Source organism: Anneissia japonica, unplaced genomic scaffold (assembly GCF_011630105.1).
Source record: "Anneissia japonica isolate Jap-2015-1 unplaced genomic scaffold, ASM1163010v1 scaffold724_len3256291_cov202, whole genome shotgun sequence".
Lineage (NCBI taxonomy): Eukaryota > Metazoa > Echinodermata > Crinoidea > Comatulida > Comatulidae > Anneissia > Anneissia japonica.
The window spans coordinates 1,145,021-1,160,151 of record NW_022744966.1 but is presented as its reverse complement, the minus strand read 5'-3'; the positions used below and the strand labels follow the sequence as shown (position 1 = coordinate 1,160,151).

Genomic DNA, 15,131 nt, shown 5'->3' with positions numbered 1-15,131 from the left:
TTTATAAATCTTATTATTATTATTATTATTATTATTATTATTATTATTATTATTATTATTATTATTATTATTATTATTATTATTATTATTATTATTATTATTATTATTATTATTATACCATTTATTTCGCTTTTGTGACACAGAACAGAACCGTAATACAAGAGTAAAATAAACGAAACAGAATTGCCTAAATAAAGTAATAAGTCACTCTTCACACTGAAATACTAAACAAACAAATTTAAAAATTTAAACCATACCAATTGTTATGATAAAAATTGTCTCATAAAAACAAGCGTGATTTTTTTAAAGAAAAAACCTTTACATAATAATAATAATAATAATAATAATAATAATAATAATAATAATAATAATAATGATAATGATAATGATGATGATGATGATGATGATGATGATGATGATGATGATGATGATGATGATGAGGATGATGATGATGATGGTGGTGATAATAAAAATGGTCGACCTATAGAGCGCATATCAGAGGTAAAAGAAAGGTGACATACTTTGAAGAAGGCTACCTAAAACAATATAATAATGCATATACACAATGCAATACAAAAAGTAAAAACTACCAAAAAACAACAAAAACATCACTAATTAACAAGAAACTTAACTAAAACAGTATTGGGAAGAGTAAGAGGTTGAGCTCATGTAGACAGCCTGAAACAACGATCCTTCTTCTCTCCCAATAATTGTTGAAAAATCCTTCCTGAAAATGAGTGTTTCATAAACAGCGGTCGCGCCAGGATTTGCCCGATGGGGGGAGGGGGGAGGCGGGGGCGAGGTCCCCGACAGGGCGCCGGCGCCCCGACGAAGGGTGAGAATTCACCGACGAAAGCAAAGTGGGCGTGGTCGAGCTTCAATTAAAAGGCTTCGAAAGTGGTCCGGGGGGCGAATCCCCCGAAAATTTTGACAATTTAGGGGTTTCAGAGGCTTATTTAATCGATTTTAGATTCTACTAATATGTAGAAAATACACATAACATTTTTTTCTCCCCGACGAATTGTGCTTTTTCTCCCCGACTTTGTGCAGCTCTCCCCGACAAGGGGGGGGGGGCCCTGCCCCACCCGCTGGCGCCACCCCTGCTCATAAATAAAGTATTGTGATTAAATGATGATTTAAGTGAAGGTAAGACACAGTAGAAAATCAGTGTTCGGTTTGAATTTAAGAATGGTGTCATTAGGAAAATGATCATCCAACCTACCTCCATTTTACTTACTAGTCCATTTTTCTAAATCAAGTTTGAAACGCATAGACGTTTAAGGCATCTCAATGACATTGTCACTACGAAATCTCCATGGTGGGATCGAGAAACTCCATCTAGGCCATGGAAATAAAAGGATATAGGCCTCAGTATGTAACGCCGAGACGCAAATTCTATTGTTACACCAAAACACAGAAAAAATATTTAGGCCTAGCTCACGTTGCATACGGGGTATTACAGTTTTAACATTAATCAGTTGGAATTCTGAATTTGTTACGTCACCTTATTGCCACACGATTATTAGACACTTTAAGACCAGATTACCATGGGATAATACATTACGTGGACATCATTCACAACATGTTACCTGCCACGTTTGGGCACAATAATTGTAACAATACTCTATGAAAGTGAGGGATATGCCACGTAAACAATACCGCTTTACTAACGAGTCGCTTGTCGAACCCTACATTTAATATTATAGCAGGCCTACTGCAAATCTGGTATGCCTACCTTTTTTTAAATACATGTACAGAAAATTAAAATAATTAGAAATTACAAATCTTTAAGATAAAGAACAATAAAGATACAAATTATAATGATCATGAAACGTATGATAATTATGTTTGAGAATAAGCATAAATTAATAATAATGACAATATAAATAACAATAATAATATTATTATTAATGATAGTGATGATGATAATAATGATATTGATATTGGTAATCATAATAACAATAATATAATATTTTGTTTTCTTAGTTCCAGTTTTCTTATAAAATTGTAATAATTAAAGGGATTGTCCTAATAATTATTAATAATTATTATAATAACTAAAACAATAATCGTCCTTTAATAATAATAATACCATCAATATTAATAATAATAATAATAATAATAATTTTTAAATCATTCCTTTTTAATCTCAATTTTTAAATTCATGTCTTTTTTTTTCTGATTTAATGTTTCTTCTTATTGTAAGTAAAATTTAAATTAAAACTTACTTAGGATTTATCTATTCTGAATTTGTCTATATTACCCGTTTTCTTTCTATTTTGCTGTACTTTCCTTTTTGTTTAATTCATTTTTGTATGTTCTGTATTTCATTGGTTCAACTTTGATTTGATGCCTATACTGTATTATATAGTTTGATGAAAATTACAATGAAGTATTTCATATTTCGATGACAATGGTAAGAATAGTAATAGTAATATCAAAAGATAACATTAATCAAAGTTTGATTACTACATTTAACGTTACCGTACAGTACACGAAACAACATATACAAAAACAACGAAATTTGGAGAGATATTACAGAAAAGATATAGGCCTAGGCCTATGATGCATGTACACTAAAATGCAAACCTATTCTCTTCAAACGACCAACAGTAACACGTGTAAACCGAAAATATTGACTCCATTGTGTTTAGGCCTAAACCGAGAAAATTTACTCTCACTGGAATACATGCAATACTGCAATTGCATTAGAAACTACAAGGAAGAAAGGAATCTTAGTCACCTCAAAATTCAGGCTTGTGCTTATTATGTGACTGCGCGACAAAGGAAACCATCAATCCTTTTGTATTTGATTGTACCAGATTAAATAACAATATAAATTTAATTAACAACAGCAACAACAACAACAACAATAATAATAATAATAATAATAATAATAATATTAAATAAATATGTAAATAAGAAAATATATACATAAAAGTAAGTACTGTATTGTATTTAAATTAGTCATGCAATAGAAAAGTATTATCATATATATTTCCTTTCGTTCTTTCCATGCAGTTGTTAAAAATAATTTACTATATTTATCGGAAACTTTACTAGCAATATTAATACTAATTAATGGGGGTTATACAGTTTGTTGTTAAAATTTGGTATTCATAATGAATTTCTAAATCATTAAAGAAAAGATGGTATTTAAGTTCAGGTTAGCTTAATGTAAATAATTCCCGAAATATATGTAAATCCTTGATGTATAGCTCTTCTTTAAGTTGGTAAAATATTAGTATCATTATTTTGTATTTATTTATTTATTCTTTAAAACCCATTTATATTGTTATTCAAACTTGTTCTACTGCAGTATTTCATTTTCTATTTAATCACAGTAATTAGGTTTTTACTGACTTTGTTATTGTTGCACATGTTTTAAGGTTAATGTGTCTCTGTTATAAAAGACAATAAAGTTCCTTACGTACAACTTGGAAGGCTGATAAATGTAAGGTTGTCTTCTATTCTAATTAATTTATTTACTTTTTCAGTGTCTTAATTACTCAATACCGACTAGTAGGACTCATAAGCATAAAAAACCTCTCTTATGGTGACAATATCCTATATTATGTACCGGTAAATAAATTACAGTGTTACGAACATTATTTCTAATAGTCAATATTAAAATACATAGATTACAAGTGTATATTAATTTTAGAAACTTTGTTAATTATTTATAATATTTAAAGAGAGTGGTTCATCATCATTGAAAAAAAAAACAAAACACAGGAACTTTCTTTTTTTTATCACCGTTATGTTTTTTTTAGATATAGGTCCTAGCTACTGCCCATACATTGTTATAATAATAACTTATGGAGTCTGATATCAGCATTATATATAAAAAATGTAAAAGTGTAATTAAAGATACAATGTCGGTCATGAACTAAAAAAAAATTAAGTTCAATATATAAATAATAATTTTCTCGATGGCAGTTAAATAATATCACTTGCTATATTCTTTTGCATATGACCATATTGGCTGGTACAGTAATCAATTTAGAGAATCTAAATGAGATATTTAAAATTTAAATTGAATATTTTGTGTTTATTCTGATTTGTTGTCACACGTGGTCTTTCAACAATCGTAATTAAGTATTCTTATGAACCGACTCATTGTCAGTGCTTGTTACATATAGCTTTTGTTACAAATGCTTAACGAAAAAAGTAGACGTTTAGAACTTGTCGTGTTGGCAGAGGCGACAGCTTTTTGGTCTGCCGTTGGCCAACGAACCCCCATCGAATCCTATATAAATGCCCGCTGGAAAGCGTATTGCTATCAAGTCGACTATAGACGACACAAATCAGACGCTCTCCTGGTAAGTAAGCCTACTTGCTTTTCGGTTTTTTTTTAGTCTGTACTAATAATAATAATAATAAAGTTAAATTTTGGTTTCAGTATAGGTTAAGAATTTAATAATTGATTGATGATGATAACTGTTTTGTATTAAACTTTGTGGATTTTGATTAAAGAAACCAGAGAAGCTTAAAATGTTTGTGTTGACACTCATCTTTTGAAGTTTGAATTTAACCACTGTATCTTTGTTCACAGATCATGAAGTTAGAAGTTTGCTTAAGCGTGTGTATATTTCTGTTGGCATCACTTATGTCGGTGGATGCCAAAAAAAGAAGCACAAAGAAAGTGAAGCCATGGGAAGACCCAGACCGAGATCGAACCAACGATTTACTTGTCACTAAAATAGTGTACTTTGACATTGAGATTGATGATGATCCAGTCGGAAGATTCGAGGTTGGACTTTTTGGCGAGACATGTCCCGTCACAGTACAGAACTTTGCTGCTCTAGCAAGAGGAGGCTGGAGAAATGATGTAAGTTACATAATTTAAATACAAGCATGGAATTTTCCTCCAAGCGTTTATATCATTCTATATTTAACATCTAATTTAGTGTATACTTTAATCAATTATAGTCTATCTATTTAAACAAATCCAATTTGGTTCTTGGTGGTTCCTTTTTCATCACTCTCTTTATTTTACTGTACTTAGTTTATGCAATTATGTTGATGAATAAAAGATGTATAAAAATATTCTATTGTTTAATAAAAATGAATACTGTAGATAATATATGGGATTTTTTTTCTCTTTCGTGGCGTAATCACCACATTTATTTCAACAATCTTCATTAAAAAGGAACAATACAATATTTCCTTTTTTTCCAAGTTCTTTTCATTCCTTTTTTTTTTTATAAATATTTATATAATTCAATGACAACAGTACTATCAAATTATTATTATTTTTTATAATCAGATTTGACCACAGAAAACATCAATAGTAAATATATACATATATACATATACATATATACATATACATATATACATATACATATATACATATACATATATATATATATACATATACATACACATATATACATATATATATACATACATATATACATACACACATACATACACGCATATACACAAACACACACATATACATACACACAAATATTTTTTTTATATATACACACACACAAACACAAATACATAAATATATATAAATACACATTTACATATATATACATACATGCATACATACACACACAAAAACACAAATACACATACACAAATATACATACAGATACACACACACAAACATCAATATATATACACATACATACGCAGTCAAACACATATATATCTTTATATATATAGATACACATACATAAACATTATATCCCATATATCAATTTTTATTCCAATTTTCGTTCATTCAACTAATAATTACATAGCTGAAATTAAGGAGGTAACCGTAATTGTGATACTAGAATCAGTTTTCTTATATTTTGTTAAACATTTCATCATATATTTACCACATGTCGATTTACTAGGCCTATATCTTTAATATTCTTATGAATGTATTCCTTTTATTTTTATGATAAGAAATACATTCACACATAAATAAAATATCTTCGTTGTGTAATGGTAATTCTTAAATTATGTCATATCAGGTATCTCAAATGTAATTCATCCATTAACAGAGTACGGATTGAACTAAGGTTCCATTTTTTCAGAGATTCCAGAATTTTTGTTTTATACAAACAGAATGAGCCTACAGTAATGAAATTATTTATATACTGTTTATTTGTTCCAGTTATAACATTATCAAATGTTATATTTACTGGTGTGATTAATCTATTAATTGAATCCCATACAATTTGGGCATTTACACATTCATAGAGTAAATGTTTTTCATCTTCAACTTTTAAAAAAATTAAAAAAATTATGGGATTTGTGGCATACACAGTTTTTCCTTCGATGTTGTAAACATATTCGTTACACCTAGGCCTATATCGGTCACTGGGTATGCGTATTTGTTAAGGCTTATAAAAACACTACGTCGATCGTCAAAGAAAAACTGAAAAATGGTAGGATTTAAAATAAATTTTGTAAACATGTTCGTCACACCTATGCCTATATCGGTCACTGGGTATGCGTATTTGATACATATAAAACACTACGCCATTTTTTCGTTTTCAGAAGAATATGAGCTACAAAAACACAATAATTCATCGCGTGGTGCCTGACTTTGTAATCCAAATGGGTGACATCACAAGTGGAGACGGCACAGGAGGTACAAACTATTTCTTTATATATTTCTCTTTATCGAGTACATATTGATGCAGGTCTAGAAAATCAATACTAATTTGGATCACATGTTGTTTCATTAATAAAAAAAAAAAAACTGTGTTGTATAAGGTCTAGTTTATTTTTCGCAATGAGCATTAGGCCAAGGAGCCGACAAACTGAACACAGTATTCATATAATTTGTTTTCTATTCTCAGGAAGGAGTATTTACGGAGAATATTTCGCTGACGAGAACTTTAACTTGAGGCATTGGGGTCCAGGATGGGTGTCGATGGCAAATGCTGGTCCAGATACGAACAACTCACAGTTCTTCATCTTGCTAAACAGCGCAAAATGGCTTGATGGTAAACACGTTGTTTTCGGAAAAGTAATTAAAGGAATGGTAGGTTAAATTTAAATTGATTTTGTTTTTCATTTTTTTTGCCAAGTTTTAACCACTAAGACTCATCCGTCCAGTACCCATACACTTAGTGTCCACACCTAAGACCGACCACTTAGGATATTTTGTAGTATAGTACACCAGCACTGTCAATATCCATCACTACATACACCACCAGCTCATATCCCACCCCCTCGACAACGAGGGCGTCTAGTTGTACCCTCGTACACATACACACACCCATATACAGGACTAACCATTATTCGTTCATTTATTCATTCATTCATTTTGTTCGTTGGTTCGTTCATTCGTCCACGTATTCGTTTTAGTTCATTCGTTTGTCCTTCATTCATTTATTTATTTATTCATTCATTCATCCATCTATTAATTAATTCATTCATTCATTTATTTCGTTCGTTCGTTCGTTCATTCATTCATTCATTCATTCAATAAATCGTTCGTTTGTTCGTTTTGATGGTTTCTTACACAGTCATCATAATAGTGTAAGCAGAATAAACTCACAAGCATCTGGATAAGAAGCTCGACTCACAATGGCATAGCAATGTCGCCTGATATTACTGACCTTAAACGCCATGGTATTTACGCCTATAACGAATGCTCTTAGTGCGATACATGTCTATATTATGTGTATACTTATTGCATCATTTTGTAAACCATTCTAAATCATGCGTCTATAGACGGGTGTCGCTGGTATAAATCATAGGCCGGACTACTCAATAAATCGATTACTGTATGATTAAAAGAGCCTGCTGCCACCTGTAGTTTGAACTAAGTTTTAATGACGTGTGTTTTTTTAATTTACAGGAGGTAATCGATCAAATCACCGAAGAGGAAACTAACGAGTACGCTTATCCAGAGAGAATCATCCGAGTTGTTGATAGCGGTGTCATCCCCGTAAAAGAGCCATACCACCTCCCTCACCCAGAAGGTCTAGACTTAAATAATGGTACAGCTACCAGCACCACAGATAAACCATAAACCTTTAAAGGGACTATCACTCGTGAGAAATATTATAATCGTTTTCTTTTATTTTGAATGGGTCCGACGTTCATTCACAAACACTTCACTAACATTCCATTGTGGTATAGGCCTAGGTACTGTATAATGTGCTTTTGTTCATTATTGCAGTTTTTCCTTATTTACTTTGATCATAATCTATCTTTATGAATACCAATATGATAAGTTTACTTGGCTGATTCATCGGTACTTCAAACCGATTGCTTAATACTAAAACGCGCTAAACACGGCTTTAACTTCAAACGTCCTTCTATTCTACATATTTGCTAATTGTTCATCTTCTGACAGGCATAATACTTTAATGACTTATAAACAAGTTTAAACGTCCTTCTATTCTACACATTTGCTAATTGTTCATCTTCTGACATTCGTAATACTTTAATGACTTATAAACAAGTTTAAACGTCCTTCTATTCTACACATTTGCTAATTGTTCATCTTCTGACATTCATAATACTTTAATGACTTATAAACAAGTTTAAACTCAAATGCCCCTGATTTACATGGTGCTTCATTCTTTATAGCCTAATATAAAGAGTAAAAACTTTAAAAAATAAAGACACGTTTGAATTGAATTGCTGAACCGTAGTTTTTTTTTATTGCCAATAGGCCTAGATCATGTTAGTAAATTAATTAATTGCCAGATTTTCTCATATTATGTGTGACTTTTTTTTCTTATAAAATGTCGATGGTATTTTTTAAAAGTTCATGTAAATCTTTCAATAATTTCCTGATCTAGTTTTTGAAATAAATATTGTCGACTAAAATGTGCTGATAGCTTGTCTTTTGGTTGTGTGTTTTGATGTGACAAAAATATAAACTAGAGAATAATGATGAGACATTTTTGCCCGAGCAGTGGGACGACAACGAAGATGGTTGTTATGATAATGATAATAGTGATGATCATGCAGTGATGACGATGTAGTGACGAAATAAGGTTAACCACAGTCACACCCTTTGATATTATAATTTGTCAGAGAGCTACCGTTTTCATCATGAGAGCAGCTTAGCTCAGTCGGCTAAACTGGTGGTAGCCAATGTGTGGGCGCTGAACCGTAGACATTCCCATTGCTGCTCTTATTATATTTCATAATATGGAGAATTGAAGTGCAAGTTTCAATATAGATCCCGTGTCGGTGCAATTACGCTCTTCAGGAAATAGTGTCTCCCGATGCACTGCCTAATCACTACCAGAAAGACCCCACTGGAAACAAGTCTTCTGACTTTCGTGGGTCAACCTTGATGTCTATACAGAATAAATCCAATCCTTAAATAATATGACAATGATTATTTATTCTTTTTATTTATTTATTTATTCTTTCTTTCTTTAGACTGCATGCACTTTCAGCATTTGAGTACTGATTTTCAAAGTGGTACAGTTACAAACAAACCATGAAATAGAAAGAAGATAATACAAAATAAAGTCAAAAGAAGATTCAATGTAAAACTTAAAAATTAATAGAATGTTGGAATGAAACTAGGGTCATTTCTTTAAAGTTAGTTTTTGTTTCGTTTGGAAGTTTATTCCAACTTTTTGAGGCACGATATAAGAAAGTCCTCTTACCTTCGCAGATATTTCAAGGTGGTACAATTAAATCATGCGTTTGGCTACGTGTGCATTTTGAATGTATATCATGATTAAATTAAATTTGGATGTTAGGTATGGGCATGCCCTTTTAAACATTTGAAAGTCAAAAGAGTTAACTGTTCATTCCATCTTACATTGAGTTTTCTCCAATCAAGGGAACTTAAAATATAATCAATAGAGGTCTTAATATCAACAGAAAGTAAAATCCTACCTAACCTGTTTGGATACTACAATTTGATGATTGAATTGTGTATATTTAATTACACCTTCGTGCCCAAAACTATTCAAGTGAATCGTTATTCAGACAGGCCCATACTATGAAAGCAGGTCAACTCGGCCAAAAGTCAACTCGGCCACAGGTCAGCTGGGCCACAATTCAACTCGGCCACAGTAAACTCGACCATGGTCAACTCGGCCACAAGTCGACTAGGCCACAAATTAACTCAGCCACATGTTGACTTTACTTTATTAAAATGAATTGTAAATATTGCCTTTTTGCGTCCTATATATGACAATGATTGAAATAAAGTAGTGAGGTGGTGAACAATGTGACACAAGGTTTGTATTTTGTTGTTTATTTCTATTTTGATACATAATTCCGATTATTTATAAAATACACAAATAAATGGAAAATAAGGTATAATTTCAATATTATTTAAAAAATACACACATGTTAATGACCGTTTCGTGCTTCTTTCTATATAATAATCCGGAAAAAATCACTCCCTTCCTAGGCCAATTATGTACTAGTTGCTTGGAACTATTACTATTTAAAAAAATTGAAAAGAAACGTTCCCACAAATCCCACAGAACTCAGGTTGAAACAGACACGCTCTTTGTACGCCGCCTTTAGAAATGTAGTCCAGATGCTAAAAACATAGACGACTGGATATTTTTAGGTACAAGACATGCGATGGCAATGTGTACGCTTGTGTTCCGTATTCATACCATGCAGGCCCGTAGGCAGGGGGTGGGGGGTGCAGAGGGTGCGGACGTACCCCCACCCAATTCCAAAAGGTCCACTTTTTAAAACCTATGATTTCACAAAATCGTTCCTAATGATCACAAAATGCTATAGCATGCATTGCATTATTTGCCAGCTTATCTAACCGTTGATTTTTAATAATGTGGTACAGTACTAAAATTTGTTAGAAATTGACCGTCTCCGGTGATTGCAGATTGATCAATATAATATGAAGAATGTTATCTATAGGCCTGCAGATGTACAGGACATAATAACGTTACTTTTTCAGGTCCCAAAAACACCCAAATTAATGAAAAATTAAATGAAATATTCATGAATTATGTGTTTGAGAAATCTATTATGTAAGACCCTCAAAATTTTACTTTGTCGCTTTTCTCACAAACCCCCTCCAGGCCTCTTCCCTGGACCACAAAATTTCAAAAAGTCCACTTTTTAAAACCTATTATTTCACTAAAATCGTTCCTAATTATCGCGAAATGCTATAGTATGCATTACATTTTTTTGCCCGCTCTTCTACCCGTTGATTTTTAATGTGCTATGAAATCTGTTGGAAATTATCAGCTCCAGTGATTGTAGGCCTACAGATGTAAAGGACATGAAAAATTATAATTTCACAGTGGTGGATTCTAGATTCAAGAGGGGAGAGCCCTCTAAAATTATAAAGGAAATGGAGAAAAAAGAAAACTCATAATTACAATTTGTCTGAAATTGCCATTTCCGGCCACTTTGAGGTGCCATAGTCATAAATTTTCTTACCTCAGCACCAACCATGGTGGGGCTGAGGTGGTATTGACCATCTGTCTGTGCAAGTTTCTCCCTTCACCCCACCCTCTATTTCTCCTGTTTTACTGTAGGTCCCTAGACAATACTCAAAATAATGAAATTTAAATAGGATATTACAAATTATGGATTTTAGAAACCCATTAACAAGGGCCCTCAAAATGCTAATTTGTCAGAGCTTCCAGAAGATTCGCCCCACCCTATGCAGTCGCCCATCGTAAGGTCCACTTCGGTTGCAAGACGCACCTCATCGAAAATCCTGCCTACGGGCCTGCATTGTCATTAACTTCGTCTCTGCTATAATTCCGAATTTATTATTTTGTTAAAAAAATTATTAAACTTTTTTTAAGCTTTCAATCAATTTCATGTAGGAATGGATCAAGATTTCACACAATATTCGCGATTGGATTAGGATGATAATTTCTGCAATCTAGCCACGAACACAAATATGTAAAACGCTCGGTAGTTTAACTGTAACTTTATTGCATATGTATTTTAAAAATTCAGATAAGTCCTATAAAATTATACGTTAATAAATTAATTGAAATACCATAATACGAACGATGTTTGCCCTACCTGACGTGTGTTTTTTTGCAAGTATTGGGGATACTGAGCGTATCACGGCAGGAAGGGAAACATCGTCCGTATTATTATTTATGACTTTTCACTTGTTACTTGCGCACTTTTTTAAAAAGCATTTTCACTATTATAATTTTTAATAATAAAAACCATAAAAATATTATAGACAATAACAATAATATGGCAAAATAATAATAATAAAATATGAAAATATAGCATAAGAAAAATTTCCACTGATAAACAAATCATTTTCACTACAATTTTTTAATCATTTATAATAAAAATTGCCACAGAATATTGAACATTTTCACCAATATATAACTTATAAAATTAATTTTTAAAAAGCGATAAAATAATATAGACAAAAAATAATACAATAATATGGCAAAATAATAATAACTAGAAATTATGTTCATGATATTATTATTAGTTTCTGTCACGTTTGAGAGTGTACAAAGGAACAGATCACTCCAGGTAAATTCCTATGAAAATAAATATAATATTATATTATTATATACGGTAATTGCAATAATTCTAGTAATAACAATAATAATAATAATAATAATAATAATAATAATAATATAATACGGTAATAATAACGATAACAATATATATTAAAAACAAAAATATTAAAATAATATTATTTACGTGAAATAAATCATAATTAAGTTAGTAATAACTGTATTATAATCAGGAGGTTATATAGTAAACTAGGCCTATAGAGTGACAAAAAGAGTGAAAAAAAAACTAGTAATTGTTAATAATAGAAACACGAATTAGTATTTTATACTAATAGCGAGGCCATTAATTATTCCCTCAAAACCAGTGTAGTAGTAAGCAGCAACTAAATTGTGGCCGAGTTGACTTGTAGCCGAGTTGAATTGTGGCCGAGTTGACTTGTGGCCGAGTTGACTTGTGGCCGAGTTGACTGTGGCCTAGTTTATTGTTGCCGAGTTGACTTGTGGCCAAGTTGACGTGTGGCCGAGTTGACTTGTGGCCGAGTTGACGTGTGGACGAGTTAACTGTGGCCGAGTTAACTTGTGGCCGAGTTGGATCGAAATCCATACTAGTAAACACAGCAGCCCGTCTTGTAAAAGACCAAAGGACAGCACATAATAATAATAATAATAATAATAATAATAATAATAACAACAACAGCAACAACAACAACAACAATAATAATAATAATAATAATAATAATAATAATAATAATAATAATAATAATAATAATAATAATAATAATACTGTAATTATAATAATAATATACAATTTTTTAAAGCGCCAATCACCCCTACTCTTAAAACTCTCCATTGTCGACCAGTTAAACAGCGCATTGCATTCAAATTTGTTGTTCACACATACAAGTGCCTTCATAATTCCACCCCCGTTGTATCTGGGTGACCATCCACCTTCGCTTAGCAAGCTGTTCCATTCCAGAAGACTTCGGCCTATCATAAGCCAGCATACACTTTTTACTCCTGTGTGCCACTTGAAATTACAGAGAGGGGTCTTCTCGGGTTGCTGCTTCCAAGTTCTGGAATGAACTTCCCATCTACATTCGGGACTCTTCCTCGCTCTCTGTTTTCAAGCAAAGCCTTAAATCTCACCCTTTCTTCCTTTTTAATTTGTCTCTGTTTTCAACTAAGCTTGGTCGCTGAGCTTAGTTGACCTTTTAGAATATATTTTGCTTTTTTGTTTTTTCTGTACAGTGCTAACGACTACGTCTTATGCCCGATATAAATCTCTAAACATTACCGTTACTATTTAGGAGGATGGACTCAATCATGTACATCTTAACTCACTAATCCTAATATCTTGTGTCACCGGTTTGCTTAAACAAAATGCCTCCATGTAGGCAATTCTGTAAATTGAACTTAAAGCTGTATACAATATGGAATTGATGGCGGAATTCAAATACATTAATGTTCGACATAAGTTCATAAATATTGCGTTATCATCGAGCAACAGGGTAGAAGCAATGTCATAGTTGAATATAGCGACCAGTCCACCAAGAAGACGTGTTAACATGTAAGGCGCTAAACATACAAAATACACGGCACTATTTATCAGTAACATGTGAGTTATCCGCTGCTTCCTTTTTCGACGTTTTGTGAAGATGTCCACATGTTCCTTAGCGACACTTTTCGTATGTACCTTTAAAGTTTTTACTAATTGTATGTATAAATATGTATTCACGAGGAAGGCTACAACAAATGGTATTCCTTGGCTAATGTTATAATAAATTTGCATCCCGCCTTCGATGTTTTGCTTTAATATTGTTGATGGGTATTCTGTGTAATTTTCTGTAGGAGGCCATATGATGCAAATCCGTTTGTAACGCACGTTTGAAGGTAACAATAAAAGCGAAAATAAAAAACCTATACCCCAAATAAAGGCCAAAAGTTGAACAAGATGCGTCTGCATAACACATTGGAAACCACAATGCGTCTTTTGAATAGGGCTTGAAGTTTTGACAGTTGAATTGCATACTCTATTGTATCTCTCGTATGCTACAGTTGTTATTGCAATCAACGACGCCTGAAATGTCATTTCAATAAAGCTCTGTAATATTGTATATGCTGCCGAACTAAAAGGATACAAATCATTAGAAAATACTGATGATCTTAAACGAATAGTTTTCTCACCGATAACCAAAGCTAGAAAAAGTGTATCAGAAATGGCTAAACTGGCCAGGAGGGAGTTCAATGTGGTTCGCATTCTATGTACACGGAAAAGTACAAATATAAATACTCCATTATTTAAGACTCCAAAAAACAGTATAGTCGGAAACACTTTAGTGATAAAGAATGCGTCAGTTTTTGAATACGAATTGGTTAGAATGTATCGATCTGCCTCCGATGTATCATTCCAAGTAAAGTTGACGACAGGTGACTCACCAGCGCAGTCAAGCACACTAGTTGTGTTCATGTTGACATCCTCACCTCTACTAGGCCTACTATTACACGTTTTGCGTTGACTGTGCACTGCACTAAACTGTTATTTACTTTTCCCACAACCTTTAGTCATGTGTGTTTTGGAAGAATTTATACTGTACTAATACATCAATTCAGACACAACATGTGGATAATTAGGCAAGGTATGATGCTTGTTGACATTGTTGATTTATAGGTCAAACTAGTATATATATATATATATATATATATATA

General features: G+C 32.2%; 2 protein-coding genes across 2 annotated transcripts; one reads left to right on the top strand and one right to left on the bottom strand.

Moving 5' to 3' along the window:
* Positions 1 to 4,170: 4,170 nt before the first annotated feature.
* LOC117119843 (peptidyl-prolyl cis-trans isomerase B-like) lies at positions 4,171 to 8,799 on the top strand. The gene is made up of 5 exons (XM_033264809.1): positions 4,171 to 4,322; positions 4,556 to 4,831; positions 6,508 to 6,601; positions 6,813 to 6,997; positions 7,820 to 8,799. Exons 2-5 carry the CDS (start codon positions 4,559 to 4,561, stop codon positions 7,991 to 7,993), a joined length of 726 nt encoding a protein of 241 aa, XP_033120700.1. The 5' UTR covers positions 4,171 to 4,322; positions 4,556 to 4,558; the 3' UTR covers positions 7,994 to 8,799.
* A 4,337-nt stretch (positions 8,800 to 13,136) lies between these two features.
* Positions 13,137 to 14,899, bottom strand: LOC117119845 (histamine H2 receptor-like). The gene has a single exon (XM_033264812.1). The coding sequence runs from the start codon at positions 14,890 to 14,892 to the stop codon at positions 13,747 to 13,749; it is 1,146 nt and encodes a 381-aa protein (XP_033120703.1). The 5' UTR covers positions 14,893 to 14,899; the 3' UTR covers positions 13,137 to 13,746.
* Positions 14,900 to 15,131: the final 232 nt, after the last annotated feature.